Genomic DNA, 20,525 nt, shown 5'->3' with positions numbered 1-20,525 from the left:
TTAGAAGCTGGTCTAGAATTAGCCCCCTTCTAACCAAGTTCTGGAGACCTGTTCAATAACTGACCCTGGGTACGTTTATATTACGCTCAAACCATAGTGCTGGGCAGAGCTCTACAGAGCAGAGAGGACGAGGTCAGTAGTCTAGGGGGATGTGGTGGGGTTAGCGTTGTTATTGTAGGCGTGGGTCCCAGTGGCTTCTGGCCAGGGCTAGGGGCCCCAGCCAGCCACTAAGATAAGTCCGGTCTCCACCCTGGCTTCCCAGTCAGCAGACAGGCCTGGCTTTGCACCCCTCCGATACAGATCTGTCAGCGTGAAGACTGAGGAGGAGGAGAGAAACGGGGGCAAGTTGCTACCTCTCTTTACTTGCCTGTATATTTACATACAGTGTACTAGGAAAACAAAGCACCTCCCACTCCCCCCTTCATGCTCCGTCTCTCCCCTCCTTCAAGATACATCCCCATTTTCCTTCTCTCCCTCCCTCCTGTCCTCACCCTCCCCGCCTCTCTGCCCCTCTCCCTCCTGCCTCCCTCCTCTCTCTCTCTCTCTCTCTCTCTCTCTCTCTCTCTCTCTCTCTCTCTCTCTCTCTCTCTCTCTCTCTCTCACTCTCACTCTCACTCTCACTCTCACTCTCACTCTCACTCTCACTCTCACACACACACACACACACACACACACAATAACAGACAACCATACATCAACAACAATATTCAAAAACAACATAAGGAACAACAGTCTGTATTGTCCGGAACATGTCGTAATAACAATAGTGTCAAGAACAGAAAACAACAAATCGAAACAAACACAACCTAAGTAAATAGCTACATTGAGATGGACAACACATATTACAAATAGGATTTCAAGGCTGGTCACATTACATTCAGGTTTTCCCTGATTTCATGGCACTCTTTTAGAAATCGTCCAGATAGGTGGGCTGTGTGTCCCTCCCCTAAGAGCACTTTTAGCTTTTCATTATCAGACAGTGTGGTGAATGATGGTACAAGGGATTTAAATTTATAAAAGAAATGCTGTCTGGTATGTCTGTACCGTTGGCAGTGTAGTAGAAAGTGCATCTCTGTCTCTACCTCACCTGTAGTACAGTGGCCACACACTCTGGACTCTTCTGGTAACCAGGTTTTCTTATGTCTGCCTTTTTCAATGGCCAGACTGTGGTCACTGATCCTGTATTTGGTCAGAATCTGTCTCTGTTTTACGTCTTTTACAGTATAAAGATATTTAGCCAATTCATAGTTTCTGTTTAGGTCCCGATAGCAACTTAGTTTGTTTTGTTTTTTTGTTTGGTTGTTCCAATGTTCCAGATAGGCCTTTTTGGTTTGTTGGACAATTTGGTTTACTCTGATTGGTGATTGTGACGCAGTGCTGGTCTGAGATGGGGCAATGTTAGGTGTTGGTTGGTTAATTAGTCTCATGACCAGCTGACTGAGAGGACTCTTTTGGGGGTTCAATTCTTGGGTTTTCAGTGCTTCAAATTGCAGAGTATCTTGGGGACTTAATTTGAGATGTATCCAGAATTTTAGTGATTTTTTTTTAATGTTTATAATTAATGGATATTGGCCTAATTCTGCTCTGCATGCATTGGTGGGTGTTTTCTCTTTTGTATGTTCAATATAATTCTACAGAATTCAGCATGCAGGGCCTCTATTGGATGTTTGTCCCATCTAGTGTAGTCATGCTGACTGAGTGGACCCCATACCTCACTGCCATATAGAGCTATTGGTGCTATTACGCTATCAAATATTTTAGTCCAGATTCTGATTGGTATGTCTATTTTATGGATTTTTTTTCTAATTGCAAAAAAGGCTCTAGAGGCTTTCTCCTTCAGCGCATTCACTGCCAGTCCAAAGTTTCCAGAGGCACTAATTTTGATCCCCAGGTAGTCATAGGACAGGGTGTGCTCTAGTGTGGTGTTTCCTAGAGTGAATCTATGTTTGTTTTCCTGAGATCTGGGCTTTTTCTGGAAGATCATTATTTGAGACTTTTTAAAGTTTACTGTCAGGGCCCAGTTTTTTTTTTTTTTTTTTTTTTTTTCTGTTGAGAGTTTTTTGGGAGTTTTTCCTTGTCTTCCTTGAGGGTTTAGGTTGGTTGAGGGGCAGTTCTATGGGCATATGTGAAGCCCTCTGTGACATGCTTGCGTGTAAAAAGGGCTATACAAATAAATTTGATTTGATTTGAGAAGTCCGTTCTTTTATTGTTAATTTTTATCCCGCACTTATTTTTGACATAGATTGATTTGATTATGTCATAAACTTCCTACCTCTCTCTCTCTCTCTCTCTCTCTCTCTCTCTCTCTCTCTCTCTGTCTCTGTCTCTCTCTTCCACGTCTCTGGTGGTGTGTGATCGTGGCTGCTTCCTATTTGCATCCCTCAGGGATCGTGCCTGCGGGACGAGGACAGCCTCAGTCTCCACATCAGCCTGGCCGAGAGCTCCCAGCGGCCCGCCGACATGGACAAGCTCAAGCCGTACGTCATTGAGCACATCCTGGTGGCGCTGGTAGCACCTGCCGCGGGCGAGGTCGTACAAGGGGCCATCCCAGGTAAGTGTCGCAAAATGTGTGTAGTGTGTTACAGAAGAACCTGGAGGTGTGGGTTTGCATGTGTGTTTGTGAGTGCTTACTCTCTAGGGTGACATACCAGTCAGTATACTCTCCTGTCAACCTTTCTCAGCTTGACTCTCAACTACTGTTTTCTCCTAAGCTTTGTCTGAGGGCAATATCACCATATCAAATGTTCTTATCTTCACTTGTCTTCCTTTTTTTGGCTTTGGAACAGGAAATTGTAGTAGGGCTATAAACCACTATGGGCCATGTCTATATCAGATTATCCTTCCTTAATTGTAATAGTTAGCCATGAAAGGAAAGGGATCGACCTCAAGTTGACTCAGGACCAGTTTATAGGATCTGTATGATCCCACAGCTTCAAAACCAACATTACTGTCCTCCCTCTTTTGGAGCCCAGACCGCTGTGTTTGGCTGTTCCTGATCTCTATCTCAGCAGTTATAGCTGTAACAATGTTGTTTACGTTCAAGGACAGAGAGAGTAGACGTCTGGTGTAATGAGGTTAGTGTTGGTCCCTGGACCCCAGATTTCCCTGCATCTCTGCACGTCCTGATGGGGCTGGGAGTGTGTCCATTCTGGTTTCATAGCAGGGTAAAAGCCCCTCGCCATTCAAGATCTTAAGTTGTTCCTTCCAGAGAAACGTGTTTTGTCCATGGAAGAGGTGGCTTTGAAAAAACTATTTGTCCATTTGCAACTTGGATTCACCTCATTGTCCTTTACAAATAGAATATGTTGCAACTTATTCAAGGTTTATGATGAAATAAGCTGTTGTTGATCACTACAGGAAAACAGGCTTGAACTGGCTAGATGTACAGTGTTGAAGCCATAACTGGCATCTGCAGTGCAGCACATAATCAATGAGGAGAGGAAGGAGGAGAAATTAGCAGGTGCTTCATCCCCTAGTGCCCCAGGCTCCCTCGCAGAGCAACAGGGAGGTTGAAAGGAAAGCAGTGAGCCAAAGTAACCAGCCCCTCTGTGGTGTCAACTCAGCACTTTCCTCCACAGAGCTGCTGCAGTGGCGCTGTGGGCCAGTGGAGTGTTAGGAGACCACATACTCTTAATTACAATCTGGTTTTGCTGCTTTGCAGATGCAAGGTCGCTCATTTGCCAGTGAGTGGTCTTGGGGCTATAAGCAGAAACGTGCATGTTTTTTTTGTTTGTTTTTTTCAACAGGGGAGCCCAAAGTAGCAGTTTATATGTTAAATTCAGGAGTGAAAAAGCTGTATGTAAAAGTAAGTTTTGGCAACAACATGAAATAATATATACACATATTTCCTTTGACAATACAATTAGGATGTAAAAACAGTTGTAACATGATATGTGGCTTTCCTCAGGACATGCAGCTCTTATCAAAAGTAGATGCCACTCTGGATATCAGCCAGGTGGTGCTCCAAGCCGACACCAGGAATCTGATCCAGGTCGCCACGCTGGCTTGCAGAGGTCAGTCCCAGCCCCGCCCAGACATCTGTCACCATGGTGACTGCGACATATATACTGCAACCACCACCGCCATCTCTAATAACCATTTAGAAAGGAACAGTTCGACTTCCTGTTTCTGAGGCCGTTTTCAAAAAATCACACTTCTCTTGGGTCAGTGCATCCTAAGCTTTGCAGGAGGCATTCAGATTAGTGTCAATTCCAGTTTGTGGCTCTGCTGTAGGTTGCTGGCTGAAAATGCTGTGCAGGGTAGCAAAAAGCAGAAGTGGCAGAGTAAAACCATGCTGAGCACTTCCCCAGGTTGACCCAGGCTGTTGTAACTGTGTGTCTAGAGTCGCTACCCGGCCAGGGGGGAAGGTGCTCCAGTCATGTCCAGGTCCACCTCCAGGCCCAGGAAAACCTCACGTTCAGCATCTTCCCTGGACTCCACATCTCACACAGGTAAGGCCTGATATCGACCTGCAAAGCTGCTCATTTGCATTTCTTCTGTGAAAAGAGGAAATTCAGGGGTTACACCTAAGCTTTGGAAAGAACACAAGCAAGTAGACGTAAAGCCATGAGACCTTGTGGCGTTGACACAATGAGCACAGCAGTACATGTTCGGAATGAAAGAACTCAGAACTCCTTCCTGTTTGTGTAGAAGCCCGTGGGTGGAGCTGTCCAGTGTGCTGCAGGTGAGACAGAGGTGGGCAGGGCTAGTGGACCTGTGGCTCATCAACCCCCTCAACATCCCCCTCACCATCACCCACGCCAGCCTCCCCCAGGACACACAAGGAGTGCTCAAGGTACCAAAACCAGAAGCACCCCACGTTTTGAACTTTGAGCACTACAAAAGTAGCTTTTTATATAGTTGATGTATCTAGTGGAGTAGACATGTACTTTGCGTGTTTCAGTAGCTGACAGCAGCAGAGTTCCTAATATCATGTCCTGCATTGCTGACTGGCGCCCCCTGTCTTCCAGATGGTGAACTTCAGTGGTCCGGTGCCAGTCCCCCAGGGTGACTGCAGGTCGGTCCTGACCCTCCAGCTCCTCAGTAGGAGCCTGCCCCTCAACATGCTCTTCAGCCTCAGCCTCACCACCACCCTGGGCCTCACCCTGCAGCTGCCCCTGCACCTCCACTCCTGCCTGGACAAGGTAAGGGGACGTCACAATCCTATACATGGGTACTAGCTGTGTCCAACCCTGTTCGCTAGAGAGCAACCTTCCCTGTAGGTTCACGCTCCCAACACCAGTCCAGCACACTTGATTCTAACATTAAGCTGGTTGATAAGACCCGAGCAAAAACCTACAGGACGGTAGCTCTTCAGGGTCAGGATGGAAGAGCTGCTAACATGAGGTAGAGTCCCTGCGTGCTCCTCCTAGCTGTCTGTTGGATTTCCTTTTATCCCAAGAGGGTATTCGGATTAGCAAAATGGAACACACTAAACTATCATAAAAACAATACAAAGAAACAGCAAATGTAGATATGTGTTTGTCTTTACTTAGTTTAAAAACAGGCTATAGACTCTATGTTGGTATACTTTGTTATGTATTCATCTTTCAGCATGTTTTTATGGAATTCTACTGTACAGCTGTCTGCATGTTTCCCTCCGTCCAGCAGGGGGAGGCAGTGTTTGCTGCAGAAGGGGAGTGTGGACGACTCTGTCCACTCAGGCTGTCAGCAGCAGGTGAGACACAGTCTTCATCCATCTGAACAGGTATTATACCCGTGTGCTCAGACACAGCTACACACAGGTATAATACCCATTAGGATTGATTACCGGTGCCCCAGCTGGGATATGTATATAAAATCTGTGTGTGTATGTGCGGGCTCTGCTCATGCCGCCAGTGTATGACCCACCCCTTACTAAACTGCTGTGTGTGTGTGTGTGGGCCAGGCCAGGACCAGTGGCAGCTCTCTCTAGTCCCAGACTCCCTGTCCTTCTCCTGGGCTGTGGACAGCCAGCTCGCTGCTGAGCTCTCCTCTCAGTGGCATAGCCGCAAAGACCAGCTGCCCTGCAGGTGAGACACACATGCCCCTTGGATTCCTGTAGATCTGAATAGTTCGTTTCAAATGAATGTGTATACTGATTGGAGTTGTCTCATCTCTGCAGGTGGCCCAGACTCCCAGTTGAGCCCCCCTCTCCTCTAGAGTTTGGTCCAACTCCAGTCAATGAGAGTAAGGTAAGGAACAGAATTGCAGAATGATGGAAGCCTGTGCTTCTTCAGTCCAGCACTCAAGTACCGTTTGATGACTGTTCAGGACTCTTCATGACCGTTTAGGAATGTTTATGGCAGTTCAGGACCAGTCTTTGTCTTCCCTCTCAGGTGAAGAAGCTCACTCTGAAGAATCCCACCCCTTCTGTGGTTTCCATGGAGATCTGCAGCCTCTCTCTGTACCCTGCCCCTTTGGAGGCCCTAGACCTCCTTACCAAATGGTACAGATTCTAAATCAATACACCCCCCCTTCCACACACTTGATCTATATCTAGGTATCTGTACTATGGATGAGTTATGTACTAATGAAAGCAAGTCACTTACAAGGCTTTATCAGTTCACTTCAATGCTCTAGTCATAGTTATTGATTAAGCCATCTCTGATTAATACTAGAATGGCTGCCATTATGCTAGATTTCAAAGTCTATAATCTCCCAGTCTTATGAAAAATACCTAATTAAAATATTTCAGTTCATTCAGCATTTTCTAGTCTATTCAATTATTGTACTGATTAGTCAATTAAATCTAATAATTAGTATTTGTAAGCAAATTAGCGATATCACTCATGACTGCAAGTCTGTGACAGAGACACTGATAGTTGCTAAGCAACCTTCAACTGTGGGGAAGATGTACAATATAAATGCCATGCGGCCAAAATAGTTCAGTGATAATATTTTCTTTCACATCATCATATTGCCTTTTGTGTAATTTATATAAAAGAAAATGAAAATACAGACACTTTTAGGAAAAGTTAGGTACTAGCAGGATTGTATTTGTTTATTCAACAAAGGTATTGCACGTATAAGTTTCAAAATGGTCAAACTGTCCTTTAATGTTTTCCAGGTTCAATATAAGCCCACTGTCTGTCAACATCAGCACCAATGAGTTCACCCTACTTGCTTCACATCCTAAGGTGAGGACACAATGCACACTGGGAAATGAAGTATTGTTGGTACACGATGGGATATTGCTTTGATAATAATATAAAGTAGTCTCTGTTGTTTCTTAACACAACCACAGTTCTTGCCTATAACCTATAAAGATTTCTGAAAAAACAAGTATCTAACCTTTCTTGTTTAAAGAAAGTTTTTAAAAAGACACCATTGAATGTAAAGCATGTGTGTGTTCCTCTGACAGGCGGGTGAGGGTGCGGGGGGCGTGAGGGGAGAGGGGGTCCTCCGGCTGCTTCTGCAGCCCTGGGAGACCAGAGAGGTGGGGGTGGTCTTCACCCCCTCAGAGCACAAACCCACCACCACCATCCTGCTCATCAGGTACACACACACACACACACACCACCATCCTGCTCATCAGGTACACACACACACACACCACCATCCTGCTCATCAGGTACACACACACACACCACCATCCTGCTCATCAGGTACACACACACACACACACACCACCATCCTGCTCATCAGGTACACACACACACACACACACCACCATCCTGCTCATCAGGTACACACACACACACACACACCACCATCCTGCTCATCAGGTACACACACACACAGCTGTGACGAACCGTGGCTTTTCTAATGTATATTTCTCGTTTCTTCTGGTGCTTGGTTAGATAATGGCAGGATCAGGTTTAAAGGGGTGGATTGTACAGCAGTTTGATAATACTGTACATAAGGTCATATGTACCATATGACCTTATCACAGTACCACGGCTTCTACCCATCATGCACCAGAATACTCAGTGATACCCATAGTTTTAGGGGCAGACAGTAAGGAGATATGTGTACCAATATTAACATATAGGGTGATGATAATTTTTTTTAAATAAAAACATTCTCCCCACAAATGTTCAAATCAAACCTTGTCCGGTGAACCCAGAGTGTATGGACAGCTTGGTTGATTGTGCATGTGTCTCTCAGGAACAACCTGACGGTGTTTGACATGGTGACGGTGCGGGGCCATGGGGCCAAGGAGCTGCTGAGGGTGGGGGGGAAGCTGCCGGGGCCTGGGGCCTCGCTGCGCTTCAACGTGCCCCAGTCCACCCTCATGGACTGCCGCAATGGTGAGACAGTGCTACTCTGCTGCTCAGCCTGGGAGAACACAGACAGGACTGAAATGAGTGGATTTTCAATTTGACCTACATTATGCTTCTATTCACTACATGTAACTAACTACTTAATGCTTTTGGTATCACCCCATGTGTGGGGAAGCTCTGTAGGAAGCTCTGTAGGAAGCTCTGTAGGAAGCTCTGTAGGAAGCTCTGTAGGAAGCTCTGCACGTCTGGAAGTAGTGCGGGGAAGCCATGTGCTTTCCTTTATAGGAAACAAAAGGAAGAGATTACCACACACAAACAGGAAAAAGTGCCATAAATAACTGAATATTGGTGGGTTTAAAAGGGGAAATGAAATGCGCCTGAAAGAAACTGTATATAGGATGTAAACAACAAGGTACCAGACTTATATAATCACCACCAAACAATCAGCAATACGATTTACTTGGCACTGCTGCACTACTGATGCTAGCCACCCGAAATGAGCGGGATAATCGGTGATTGGGGCCAGCTGGTGATCTAGTGCTGAGGAGGTGAGCGAGGAAGGATGGAGTACTGGACATTGTAGTCATTTAAACACGAACCCTCCACCCTCTTCCTCCTCCTCCTCTCAGGGTTGCGCAGCGCCAAGCCTCCGTTCTCCATCCAGAAGAGCTTCAAGGTGGAGAACGCCGGAGAGCTGCCGCTGAGTGTCGTGTCCATGAGCATCAACGGGTACAAGTGCCAGGGCTTTGGCTTCGAGGTGCTGCAGTGCCGGCCTTTCATCCTGGATCACAACACGACCTCGGAGATCACCATCGCGTACGTGGAGCATCCTGTGCTTAGCCAGGAATGACATCATTTGACTAGATTCATGGGTTATTGTCATGAGGTTACCACATTTATGTTGTTATTACTCTGACCTCCGTGTTGATCTTGCGCCCCGCTCCGCTTCAACTCCATGTCCTCCTCCTCTTCTCTCATTCCCTCTTACCTCTCCTCATCCCCTTGCTCCCCTCAGCTTCACCCCAGACTTCACCTCGTCCTGGGTCATCCGGGACCTGACCCTGTCGACGTCGCGTGGCTCCTCCTTCCCCTTCACCCTCAACGTGACGCTGCCCCACCACATGCTGCCCCTGTGTGCCCAGGTGGTGCCCGGCCCCGGCTGGGAGGACACCTTCTGGGTGGCCACGCTCAGCTTCACCTGGTACGCCAACACCCTGCATCACTGTAGATAACCCCAAAGCTGGCTTCAAGACTTCTACAGCCACAACAAAGCTCTTTAGCCAGGAGCCACTTCTGGTTGAACACAGTCATTGATTCAGATGTGTACTCGAGCTATTAAGGGCAATGTGAAGGGGGTGAAAAGATGACCAGGTTCATCGATACGGAGGCTTTGCGATGTTACATATCTGGAATGGTGCCGGTCTTGACTAACCCCCCCTCCTCCTCGTCCTCCTCTCCTCGTCCCAGTTTCTCCCTGGTGGGTGTGTGTCTGATGGCCTTCCACCAGGCCCAGTACATCCTCAGTGACTTCTCCAACCCCGGCCCGCGCAGCAACCACAACACGGTGCTGTCTAGAGATGTTGTTCCCGTCAACAACATCACGCCCAACGGAGTCAAGTAGGCAAAAACACACCTTTTATAGGATAGTGTATTTCGTAGCATGGATCCATATTGCTTGGTTAGAGTGTAATTGTTTGTTTTTGTTGACCCGTGTACAGTAAAATGAAGGGCAGCTGCAAGACGTATGTAGACACCTGCCACCCCTCTGACAAGGGCAAGGGGCGTGGCTCGCCGGCGGTGGCCAATGGCTCGGCCCCTCGAGCCCAGACCTCCACCAAGAAGAGCTCCCCTAGCCCCTCCTCCACCTCCTCCCAGCCCCAGAAGAAACACAAGGTCTCCGTCTACTACAGCAAGTACAAGTCCTCCTCCTCCCTCACCACGGCCACTGTTGCCACGGTGACCGCCGAGGAAGAGCACGAGGATCTGGCCCCTGGCGACCACACCCCTGACCCGGTCGTGTGCATAAACAATAACAACAACGAGCCCATGTTTACAAGTCAAGTGGATAAGATGATGGCAGCAGCAGAAACGACAGCGACCACGACAGTGCACTTTAAGGAAGCCCCACAGATCGCCAGGGAAGACAAGGGGCCGGTTGCAGTTACGTTTCCCATGGAAACGCCTGCCGGTTTCCCTGACAACATCCTGGTAGGCCCGGGCCCCAGACCAGGCCTGTTGGTGTGTAGGCCTTCAGAGAAAGGATGCACGCACTACTCTGAGAAGAGAGACGCAGAGAAAAGGGACAGTTTTGAGCTGGAGGTGAGAAACCTGAAATCATGTGTTCCTTCCCTTCATTATGTCTATAATACAACGGGTGCCTGTTTGTATGTGATGAGGGTACATATAATAGTAGACTAGGAAGTTCTTGTAATTGGCTCCCACCAGCATGGCACCATCTTATACCCATGTGTGCTGAGGACCACTATGTGCATCTCTCTCTTCAGCCCAGAGAAGAGGAGAAAGCCCAGAAGAAGAAGCCGGAGAAGACAGAGAGCGGTGGCCCGGTTGGGACGAGCAAGGGAAAGAAGATACGCAGGAGGACTGCAGAAGGGGCTTCTGGGTAGGTGGCTGTCGTCAGTCAACATCTACATTATGTCACTATACAAGTATCAGAACATTTACAAAGACAATATTTCTATCTTACTGTTGTCGTGGGAGATTGATTATGGGGTGGCAAGGCAAACTAGAAATCAAGTCCCCCACCAGACACTGTGAGACATGGTCAAAATATATCCATAAAAGGTCTTCGATATCTCCAGATGAAAAGTCATGTTGGTAGATTTTGAACAGTTATTAAAGGCATTTCTGAACTCAACCCCCCCTTGGTCACGACAGAGTGCCTGAACACAGCGTGGTCATGATGGGACAAGAGAGGGACAAGGAACCAGTGTGGAGAACAGGGGAACGGAACGTAAACGGAAGCCACGCCAGAAACCGCTGCTCCGGTGGGAAACCAGACGTACCGAAGCCTGGGCCCAATCTGGAGAACCCTGTCAAACAGAGTGGTGGGTTTATCTTTAGGGATTCTTTTATGAATGAATTCTACGAGTTAGACTTTTGCTCAATTCTATCTCTGATCTTTCAATCTCATTCCTTCTCACAGTCCCTGTAGTGTAGTGCCCGTTGGGAACAGTGGCGTTTATATTTTTCGCAAACTGCTCATCCAATCAACACACATGACACTGCACGTCCTTGGGGACCTGAGCAATACACCTGACGATTCTCGAGAAAATAGAGCCACACACACACACAGATTCCTGCCTTTACAGTTACATTGCCTGGAATATTCCTTAACACTTGTAGTTAGTATTAATAACCACAAGGTGGTGCCAAGCTTAGACAAGACATGGTATTTGTTTGTGTCATGTGAAACTTAACTCAAGCATACAGAATAGCCCACAATCAACCCGCTGCGTGGACCTCATGACCGCTGCTCTCCCTCCAGGTGTGTGTCATGTGAGGCCTAGACGGAAGTGTGGGGAGCGGCGAGGGGCCGGGGTGTGTGAGTCGGGCTCGGACTCGGGCAGCTCGTCGGGGAGCGTGAGGGCCAGCAGGGGGAGCTGGGGGAGCTGGAGCAGCGCTAGCAGCATCGAGGGAGACAAGGACGGACGCACACACCACTGTACTACCTCAGCCAGGAAGAGTAGGTTCACACACACCACTGTACTACCTCAGCCAGGAAGAGTAGGTTCACACACATGCATGATGTTAAGCCTTGTCTGTGTCTACAGAGGACTCCATGCCATATAATGTGTACCCAGCAGAGCGGGACTGCTACCAGACCATGAGCTCCACTTACAAGACCCAGAGGTACCCCACACACATGCAGAGCGGACGCTATATAAAAACATAATGAAATTGTATGAAATATATTTTATTTTTGTGTGAATATCAGTTTGGATTATACATGCACAATACTGAGAGTTGTTCGAATTTAAAATAAACTTGAAATGAAGTAAATAAATATGATATATATATGATTGACAACTGACCCTCTCGTTGTGTGTGTGTGTCCTACAGCATGAATGGCCTGTACCGTAAAGAGCCGTGCCATAGTCCAGAACCATCTGTGCCCAACTTTGCCCCCAGCTTTGCCGCTGTGGCAGCAGGAATGGAGAGGAACATGGGTAATGGAGTCCACTAGCTAGGGGGAGGGGAACATGGATAACTGAGTCTTGGATTTGAGAGGCTAACACATAATATACAGCAAGTAAACAGTGACATATGTCATAGTGTATAAAACATAATCGCTTTATAATGCCAGTTCTGGTGACAGAAGCGCACTCTGTTTCTCTCTGTGGTGTAGACCTGACCTGTCAGTATCTTCCAGAAGAAACCTGGTCGGCTCCCTCGGTCCCCCTCACCAACGAGTTCAGGTACAACGCCACTGAAGCTCTGACCTACGCACCTCAGCCCCCAGCACCTGCACCTTACAATGGGTATGTTCTTCATCATCAGACCTTTACACCCATCTATTAACGCTTTGGAGTTTGGTGTTTTGTGAATTAATTGAAAGACAATGCAGTGGAACTAATGTTGCAGTTACACAAGTAATTGCCGTAATGCATGGAATTTGCTAATATGGTTTTTCAATTTCTTTGACAGCTTTCCTTGGAACAGCATTAACAGCCAATGCAACAGTCCCTATGTGTACAGTGACCAGGGAACCTACATGCCGGGGGGTGGGTATCTTTATCTCTCAACTATCTAGAAAATATACCAGCATTTACACAATGCATTAAAGATAAAACTTGATCATTTGAATGTTCTTTTTTTATTTATATTTTTTAAAACCTTTTTATGTTTTTAAAAGTGAGTGGAAAAGAGGAATATTCTAATTCCCCCCCCCCCCCCCCCCCTTAATCCTTCCTACAGGCAATGCCAATTTCCAAAACAGTTTCTCATGCCAGGAGTCCCAGAGTGCTGCCTATAGCCCCCAGGCTAGCTGGAGCGAGGACTGTGCCCAGGAGGTGCCTTCATCCTGGGATACAGCTGGCTGTGTGGGCAGGAAGGTGAGACTCCTGGAACTCTCCTTCAAAATGTCTGACTGCTTTTCATTATGTAGTATAGTTTTGAGGTGCATTTAAAGAAAAATTCCACAATGTAGTTCTACTTTACTGTGTTTTTAGAATTTACCTTATATTTCTTCGTGCGAGGCTTCAAGCATCGACCTCACATGCCGTTTCGTTTTCTCCCAGACATACTTTCCTGGCACCAGAAGTCTGTCTCCTATGTCCAGCCTGTTTGGGTCCATCTGGACCCCGCAGAGTGAGCCTTACCAGAACCACTTCCAGCCCGACCGCTCAGCCCCGATGTCCCCTGTCACTCCCCCTCACGCCCCCTTCAGCCGGGAGCCTGGGGGCTCCTGTCGGACGAAGCAGTACTTCAGCCCCTTTGGGCCACACATGAACCTGGACATTTGGAACTCCTCGTCCAACCGCAGCTCCAACTCTCAGCTCTCCAATGACTCGGGCTACTGTGGTGACGTTTAGAGAAAGATGGGGATGGCGAAAATAAACAATGCTATGTAAAAGAATGGAAACAAAACGAATGTGTTTTTATCAATAATGGGGAAAAATGTGAATATTCCTTTTCCTTTATGTTCCTATTTTTTCCAAATGTTAAATGTTGTGAAAGGTTAAGCTTTTGTTGTATATTTTTCTAGATTTTGCAGTTTCAATCATAGAAAATTAAAAAAAAAATGTTTTGTATTTGAACGGGTTTCAGTTGCTTTTGTTCAATGTAGGTTCTTTACTTCTCGCCATCTGAATCCACGCTGCACGATGGAACATTTACATCCCTGGATGAGTGGAATTTTGACCCCATTTTATAATGCATAGTGTCATAAGGGAAATTACACTGTCTTGTAGAAAGTCAATTTGAAGGAACCCTCTGTGGCTCAGTGGGTAAGCATGTGTACCATCGCGTCTACTGTCAAACACAGTATCCCTGGCTCAAACCATTTGACAATTCATTTAACTAATATCAGTTACGTAATTATGTTATTTCCAAATATATAAAAAGGACCCTGTGGTGTAGTGGGTTGAGAACAAAGGCCTAAACCACAACGACCTAGGTTCAAATCCAGCACAGAGCATATCATTTTTATCCGTTTTATTTATAAGTCGAAGAGCAAAAATGTTGCTGTAAGAATATCCTTCAGCCAGATTCAAACACAACAAACTACACTTAACAATTAATTTGACATTGACCTACCTAGTTGTAACAACCTGCAGAGAGTGCGAGGGGTCTGAAAACCAGTCGGTTAGGGTCAGAGACCACGACCCAATGAGGACGATGAGGATGACTAGCATGCAGATGAGCTTCCCTGAGACGGTTTCTGACAGTTCGTGCAGAAATTCTCACCCTAACCCTAACCAAGAGTGACCTTTTATTGTGGCCAGCCTAAGGCACAACTGTGCAATAATCATGCTGTCTAATCAGCATCTTGATATGCCACAACTGTGAGGTGGATGGATTTTCTCGGCGAAGGAGAAGTGCTGACAGATTTAGACATATTTGTGAACAATATTTGAGAGAAATAGGCCTTTTGTGTACATAGAAAAAGTCTTTGATCTTTGAGTTCAACTCATGAAAAATGGGGGCAAAAACAAAAGTGTTGCGTTTATTTTGTTCAGTGTATGTATTATCGAAAGACAGACTAAAATAACTACACGTTTGATATCATTAGAAAACAACTTGAACCTTTTCCTCTCTGATGGTTGCACAGGCCTGTTATGTTAAACTCATTCCTGCATCCCTTGCAGGTTTCCTTATAGGAACAAAACATGTCAGTGAAGCCACACATGGACATCAAGAACGCCGAATTTTTTTTTTAGTGACACAATTTTTCTTCTGAAGCTGAGGGTAGACTACGGCAGATTGCAACCAATGGTGCATTATCGCCACCTAGTGTTCGGCGGCTAAGTGTTCCATACTCACTGTCCAATAAAAAGGCAAAGATTATGAAAACACATTTTAAGTGTGCGAGACATATGAGCCAAATGTTTAAAGCAAACATGAACCTTCTGTTTTTAGCTCTTTTGGGGGGGGGTCCATGTCTTAATTAGGGGGGTCAAACCCCCCCAAGCCCCCCCCGTAATTCAAAACCTGGTTGTATCTGCACCTACAACTTCCTACTGAGGACAATAAAGCAATGAAGCTTCAACATTATCCACAGGGGGGTGCTGATATGCTCACCAAAAACAGCCATTCACTTAGCATTGCCAGAGTGACACTATTGTGCTCTTGATGTTTCATAATATGAAGATACATTTAAATATTTACTTTCATTTTAAAGGCATTGTTCACTTGCCATCAGGAATGATATGGTTGCATTAAGTAATTGGTAAACTAAGACATTTTGCTGTACTGTGGTGTGTGTTGAAATGTGTAGACCACTAGAGGGATAAACAATAGATATAAGACTGACTGTTCAGATTTATTTTTTATGTCAGTGTTCCTTAAATGAATATTTCCTTTAATAATAAATCTATTACAGGTTTGTGGTACAACTTAAAATATATGCCTGCCTGTATGTAAATACCAGCTTTGATTGGACACTATTGAATGACAAAATCATTTAAAATCTATAACAGTTCCCATCTTCCCATTCCCAAATGTATTCTACTATTGCTGAAAACTATGTACACGAATAACATGTAAATCTGATATTTACACAGTAATACTTCAGGAAATATTTTACAGGACACACACACACAACTGCATTTTTGAACAGAACTCATTAACAAACTCTACTACAAAATCCTGATATTGTTAGTTATGGTCTAAAAACTGAAACAGGACGCAGAAACCATGACGAACTGATCTAGAAAAATATTTCATTTATCATTGTTATAGTATATTGTATAAAAGGATATAGTGCAGGATTGAGGCTCAAGTACCAAAATATGCCACTGATGAGAAGGCTACAGAGCAAGATAGCATGTTTACAAAGTAACTGGTCAAATGTGCTTGAACGTCTCACTACAAAGACATGGCTACTTTTTTTTGTATCAGCCAGAGAATATAGCCTGCTATCTCTCATTTTGCTTGAGAAAGATAAGTAAAAAACAAAAAAACATTGTATTTGATAGCATCGTCTCACTATCACATTAACGTATAGCTAAAGTACAATACACCACGTGCAGACTAATTTCACACATCCTCTCATTGATATGAACTCAATATTTCCATCTTTTTAATCGCAAATTAAATAAGAATGTGTCTTACTGTATATTGAAATATTATTGTAGTTGTAAATAATGGCATATGCTACAGTTTGATATCAGTTTACTAATTACATACTCTTCCAGGTGTTTGGCATGTACTCTCTGTTTTTCTTGTGTTGGCGTGACCAAATTAAAAATTGAAGCACATGAACTACTGAAAGGTGTAGGCATGCGCAGGTGGCCGCAGTACAAACACTTGATGAAGTCATGTATTGTAGGTAGATACACCTGCAGCATGTTATGGTCACACTGAAGTTGACCAAGAGGATCAAACCGGAGCAGAACGTCTGCCTGATCTCGACCTTGATCTCGTCATGCCCATTCAGCACTGCAGCTTGCGGATGCTGCGGGAAATCCTCTTGAACTCCCGTTGACCACGCTGCCAACGCTTGAGGGACGTGATGACCAGGTGTCCGTCCATCTTCTGGCCCATGACCAGGTAGGCTGCGTTGATGTCGTTCATTTCATCGCACACGCACTGCAGGCCGTCCTTCAGCCACAGCACTGTCTTCCTCAGGTCGCGCTCCGTCACACCGTTCAGCTTGTAGATGGTCTTACTCTTGGTCTCTGGGACAATTTTGGTATCTCCGTTCATGTAAGAGATCTCCTTGACTTTGATCTTGAGCGCTAGGTGGGAAGAAGAAGGAACAGGGTGGAGATCCAGGTTAAATGGATGTTTTAAATGGCATTTTGTGTATTAAACCAAGCAAAGCAAGAATATCTGATTGATATACCTGATTAGGACTTACCAAAGTCGTTCTTGCAGAGATTGTCAACAATTTCATTATCGTTTTCCTCTTTTTCTTTGCAGGCATCACAAACCTTGGGCACTACAAGAGGAATGTGAGTAGATTTAAACTAGTTTTCGAGTTTAGGCATATTCATTATTGCAGAGGCATGCAAGCTCTTACAGGTCTGTATTCATAATACCCCCCATGAAAAACCATTATAAAAATATATATATATTAATTTTCAGAATCTATTCTTCATATGATTTACTATAGTAATAAGAGCTATTTTGGCTTTATATGCCTATCCTGTGCCTATATCCTGCCAAATTCATTGCCTCATACATTCCAGTTAGGGATGATCTCAGGGCTAAGCAGTAGAAATGGAAAACTCCTGCTGTTTACACATCCCTCTATTAAGGAAACAATCCCGGTAAGCAGGGATGCTGCAGGCTTCAGGTGATTCATATCAGAATGTTGTCAGAAACCAACTCTAACACTTAAGAGAACCAAAGAGCACCAGCTAGTCTGTAGCATGCCTACAGTATTTAGGACATTATTATGAAGGAATAGACTTATTTAATAGTTGCTAAGTAATTAGTTAAATTAGAAGAAAATGTCTATAGGTAATATGCGCATGAGTCAACCCATAATTTCTTAAACCTAATATAATTTCTTTATAAATTATCACATAGAATTATCCAACGTGACACTGCCTTAAAAATAGGATATCAACTTTCTATGACTTACGAAAATAGAACTGGAAACCTGACGTAACCACAGTGTAGGGACAGTAATACATTTACCTTCTTTGGTGACTGGAACAAAGTTATCGATGCCCGCGGGAGGTATGCACAGGTCATTATCGAGTGGAAAGCGTTCGCAATCCAGCATATCTGGCCAGGGAAAGCCAAAGGCGGACATTACCGGTGCGCACCCCTGTTTTACGCTTTCGCACAGCGATCTGCATGGCTGGATGGGCTCGTCTAAGTCGTCAAGACAGACCGGAGCAAACAGAGAGCAAAGAAACTTCCTGGTATCGGGGTGACACTGCTTCTGGACCAGTGGGATCCAAGACGAAGCTTGCTGCAGAACCTCGTTCATGGTCTCGTGTCCAAGTAGGTTTGGGAGGCGCATTTCAGTGTATTCTATATCGTTGCACAAGAAGAGATTTGCCGGTATCGGTTTGCAATGATTCTTTTTGTAGAACAACTCGGGTTGACCGAAATTGTACAATCCGTGGATGGCTTCCATGCACGTAGGCAATGTCATCACCAATACCATTGGTAAAATGAACCGCTTCATTTTCGTTGATATTTTACTTGGTATAATAATCTAAACTTTCATCCGTGTAGTTTTCAGCATCAGTTCAAGCTGAGAGCCACTGACAGTCTTGGGCTTCAATTGGAACATGAGGCTTTCTTGTAGGCTTGATTGGGAGGGGCCAGTGCGTAAAGAGCTCTCATCCATTGGCCCCCTCTGCTTGGTTTTACTCCGTCGGGTAAAGTGTTGTATTGGTGGGCACTGGCAGTCAGTCTTGGTCAAATAAACCAAAACGAGATTTCATAATCCTTTTCAATTGCAGTTATTTTGTCCGAGAGCCTGCCATGTGCATCTTTATGCATAAGTAGGCTATTATATATGGGCTAGTTCACCAGTTCTGTGATTTTGGGGTCTAAAACAATACAATTACTTGTAATTACAATGACAACAATACAATACTGTTTTGACTCCAGTCCCCCCAAAAACTGCAAAGCATCCACTAATTTGTGCATTCTCCTTTGGAGACGTCAACCTGAAATGTGAAGCCCTTTTTTCCAGATTTTTCAACTCATTCATGCCTTAATTTATCATCATTACCTTTGCTCAGGCCCGATACCACATGGTGAAATAATGTGCTTGTGTGAGAACCAGAACTCAGCGCACTACACCGGGGCGGGAAACAGAATCTCCCCCTCCACGACAACTCTGGCTCCCATCCCCTCTCAACACCCTCCGGGCCAGGGTCTGGTCTGCAGACGGCAGAATGGTTTTTCTCAGAACTGACACTGACCTATTTTCTCCTCAAAAAAAGGGAGAAAACTGAAAAAAACAACAATTCTTAAAAACCTGAAATGTACATTGTTCATGCTAGCAGGATTCTGTGCTTTGACAAGTTGCATTTTGTTAATGTTCTTAACAAAATCTTAACTGTGTGGCTTCCAAGACAAACAAGCCAAAAGGTAATAATCTGACACACTGTGTGGAAAATCTATGACAAAGTTTCTCACTAAAACTGTCGTCTGGGGCAGGAAGTGCAATATGTTACTTCCTGTGGCCTTGCCATCTCAGCCTCATCTCTCAAGACCCCCTTCCAAGTTCACTTGGCAGTTGCTTCAGTTGTTTAAGAAGTTGATATAAGCAAATGGCAAAAAAGGGGGGAAAGTGTAATTCAATTGAGAACGCTTGAGTACTTTATTGCGTTTGAATTAAACCTGTCATTAAAGTTTATGGCTTTAAGTGTGCCACATTTCATCAGGGAGGAATAAAGAGGACATGTTGGAAAAAGGCCCAACAGTTAGAATTTTTTTCTTTCCACAGTAAAACAAGACAGAACGTATATAAACGACAAGGAGTGCTTGGCATGAATAAACAACATTTCAATCCAAATTAATAGCTGAACGTTTTTCCTGCACCCTTAAATTAGGTGTTTTATTGTTTTGCTACTGATGATAAAATACTTCTCTGTTTCTCTTGGCATGTGCTATCCTAGATTTTGGACAGAGAAGACATTCCTCCAGTTGAGTCACATGTCTCATATCTCTTAATTACAGGCTTCTGAAATTGATTTAAGGCATGTATGAATCTTTTCGAACAGCACAGCTTTTCAGATTAAATGATTACAAAATACCTTTTCCACTCCATTAACTCTCTACAAAAAAATTATTATTATTCAATCAGGACATGTCCGCATACTTTTTGTCAGAGCGGGGAATAGGGGTAACCTGTGTGTCCTGGAAGATAAGCGTCATTGTGAGACAGCTGACAGGCAAACTGTAATTTTAACATCCTCTACTAACATTTGTACCACTGCCAGTAGAGTCAGTCAGGTGTGTATGTGCTTGAGAGTCATTTAAAAATACCGACACTTTATATTTACTTAGGAAAAATGTCCCCTCTTAACACCGCAGGATTAACAGCTTGGCTATGGGGACCATTGAGGACCACTGAGTTGAGTGGAACATTGTACTTCCCTGCTCCTGGATGTCAAAGGTTTAGCCTGCTTTTATAGGCCAAGTCTTTCCCCTTTCACCCCAACCCTC

At 44.9% G+C, this 20,525-nt stretch overlaps 2 protein-coding genes across 3 annotated transcripts in view; one reads left to right on the top strand and one right to left on the bottom strand.

Moving 5' to 3' along the window:
* Window positions 1-13,981, top strand: part of tmem131l (transmembrane 131 like) — a 31,684-nt gene extending 17,703 nt beyond the window's left edge. The window contains exons 9-34 of one of the 2 annotated variants that reach the window (XM_062477278.1): window positions 2,386-2,551; window positions 3,747-3,805; window positions 3,908-4,013; window positions 4,343-4,451; window positions 4,651-4,795; window positions 4,971-5,144; window positions 5,608-5,677; window positions 5,888-6,011; window positions 6,104-6,173; window positions 6,318-6,427; window positions 7,049-7,118; window positions 7,343-7,476; window positions 8,089-8,231; window positions 8,834-9,020; window positions 9,220-9,405; window positions 9,672-9,821; window positions 9,923-10,523; window positions 10,709-10,824; window positions 11,100-11,269; window positions 11,710-11,907; window positions 11,996-12,074; window positions 12,285-12,391; window positions 12,595-12,703; window positions 12,870-12,946; window positions 13,140-13,276; window positions 13,463-13,981. In XM_062477278.1, the coding sequence (XP_062333262.1) occupies window positions 2,386-2,551; window positions 3,747-3,805; window positions 3,908-4,013; window positions 4,343-4,451; window positions 4,651-4,795; window positions 4,971-5,144; window positions 5,608-5,677; window positions 5,888-6,011; window positions 6,104-6,173; window positions 6,318-6,427; window positions 7,049-7,118; window positions 7,343-7,476; window positions 8,089-8,231; window positions 8,834-9,020; window positions 9,220-9,405; window positions 9,672-9,821; window positions 9,923-10,523; window positions 10,709-10,824; window positions 11,100-11,269; window positions 11,710-11,907; window positions 11,996-12,074; window positions 12,285-12,391; window positions 12,595-12,703; window positions 12,870-12,946; window positions 13,140-13,276; window positions 13,463-13,756 (3,891 nt within the window). In that variant the 3' untranslated portion in view covers window positions 13,757-13,981. Of the gene's footprint in view, window positions 1-2,385; window positions 2,552-3,746; window positions 3,806-3,907; window positions 4,014-4,342; window positions 4,452-4,650; window positions 4,796-4,970; window positions 5,145-5,607; window positions 5,678-5,887; window positions 6,012-6,103; window positions 6,174-6,317; window positions 6,428-7,048; window positions 7,119-7,342; window positions 7,477-8,088; window positions 8,232-8,833; window positions 9,021-9,219; window positions 9,406-9,671; window positions 9,822-9,922; window positions 10,524-10,708; window positions 10,825-11,099; window positions 11,270-11,709; window positions 11,908-11,995; window positions 12,075-12,284; window positions 12,392-12,570; window positions 12,704-12,869; window positions 12,947-13,139; window positions 13,277-13,462 lie in introns of both variants that reach the window. The other variant, XM_062477277.1, reaches the window with a different exon arrangement.
* Window positions 13,982-15,682: 1,701 nt separating this feature from the next.
* sfrp2 (secreted frizzled-related protein 2) lies at window positions 15,683-18,628 on the bottom strand. The gene is made up of 3 exons (XM_062477368.1): window positions 18,030-18,628; window positions 17,245-17,325; window positions 15,683-17,122 (listed from the first exon to the last, which is right to left on the bottom strand). Exons 1-3 carry the CDS (start codon window positions 18,526-18,528, stop codon window positions 16,818-16,820), a joined length of 885 nt encoding a protein of 294 aa, XP_062333352.1. The 5' UTR covers window positions 18,529-18,628; the 3' UTR covers window positions 15,683-16,817.
* Window positions 18,629-20,525: the final 1,897 nt, after the last annotated feature.

Source organism: Osmerus eperlanus, chromosome 14, assembly GCF_963692335.1.
Source record: "Osmerus eperlanus chromosome 14, fOsmEpe2.1, whole genome shotgun sequence".
NCBI lineage: Eukaryota > Metazoa > Chordata > Actinopteri > Osmeriformes > Osmeridae > Osmerus > Osmerus eperlanus.
Note: the sequence above shows the minus strand (reverse complement) of the source record. Positions and strands in the feature narration are given on the sequence as shown.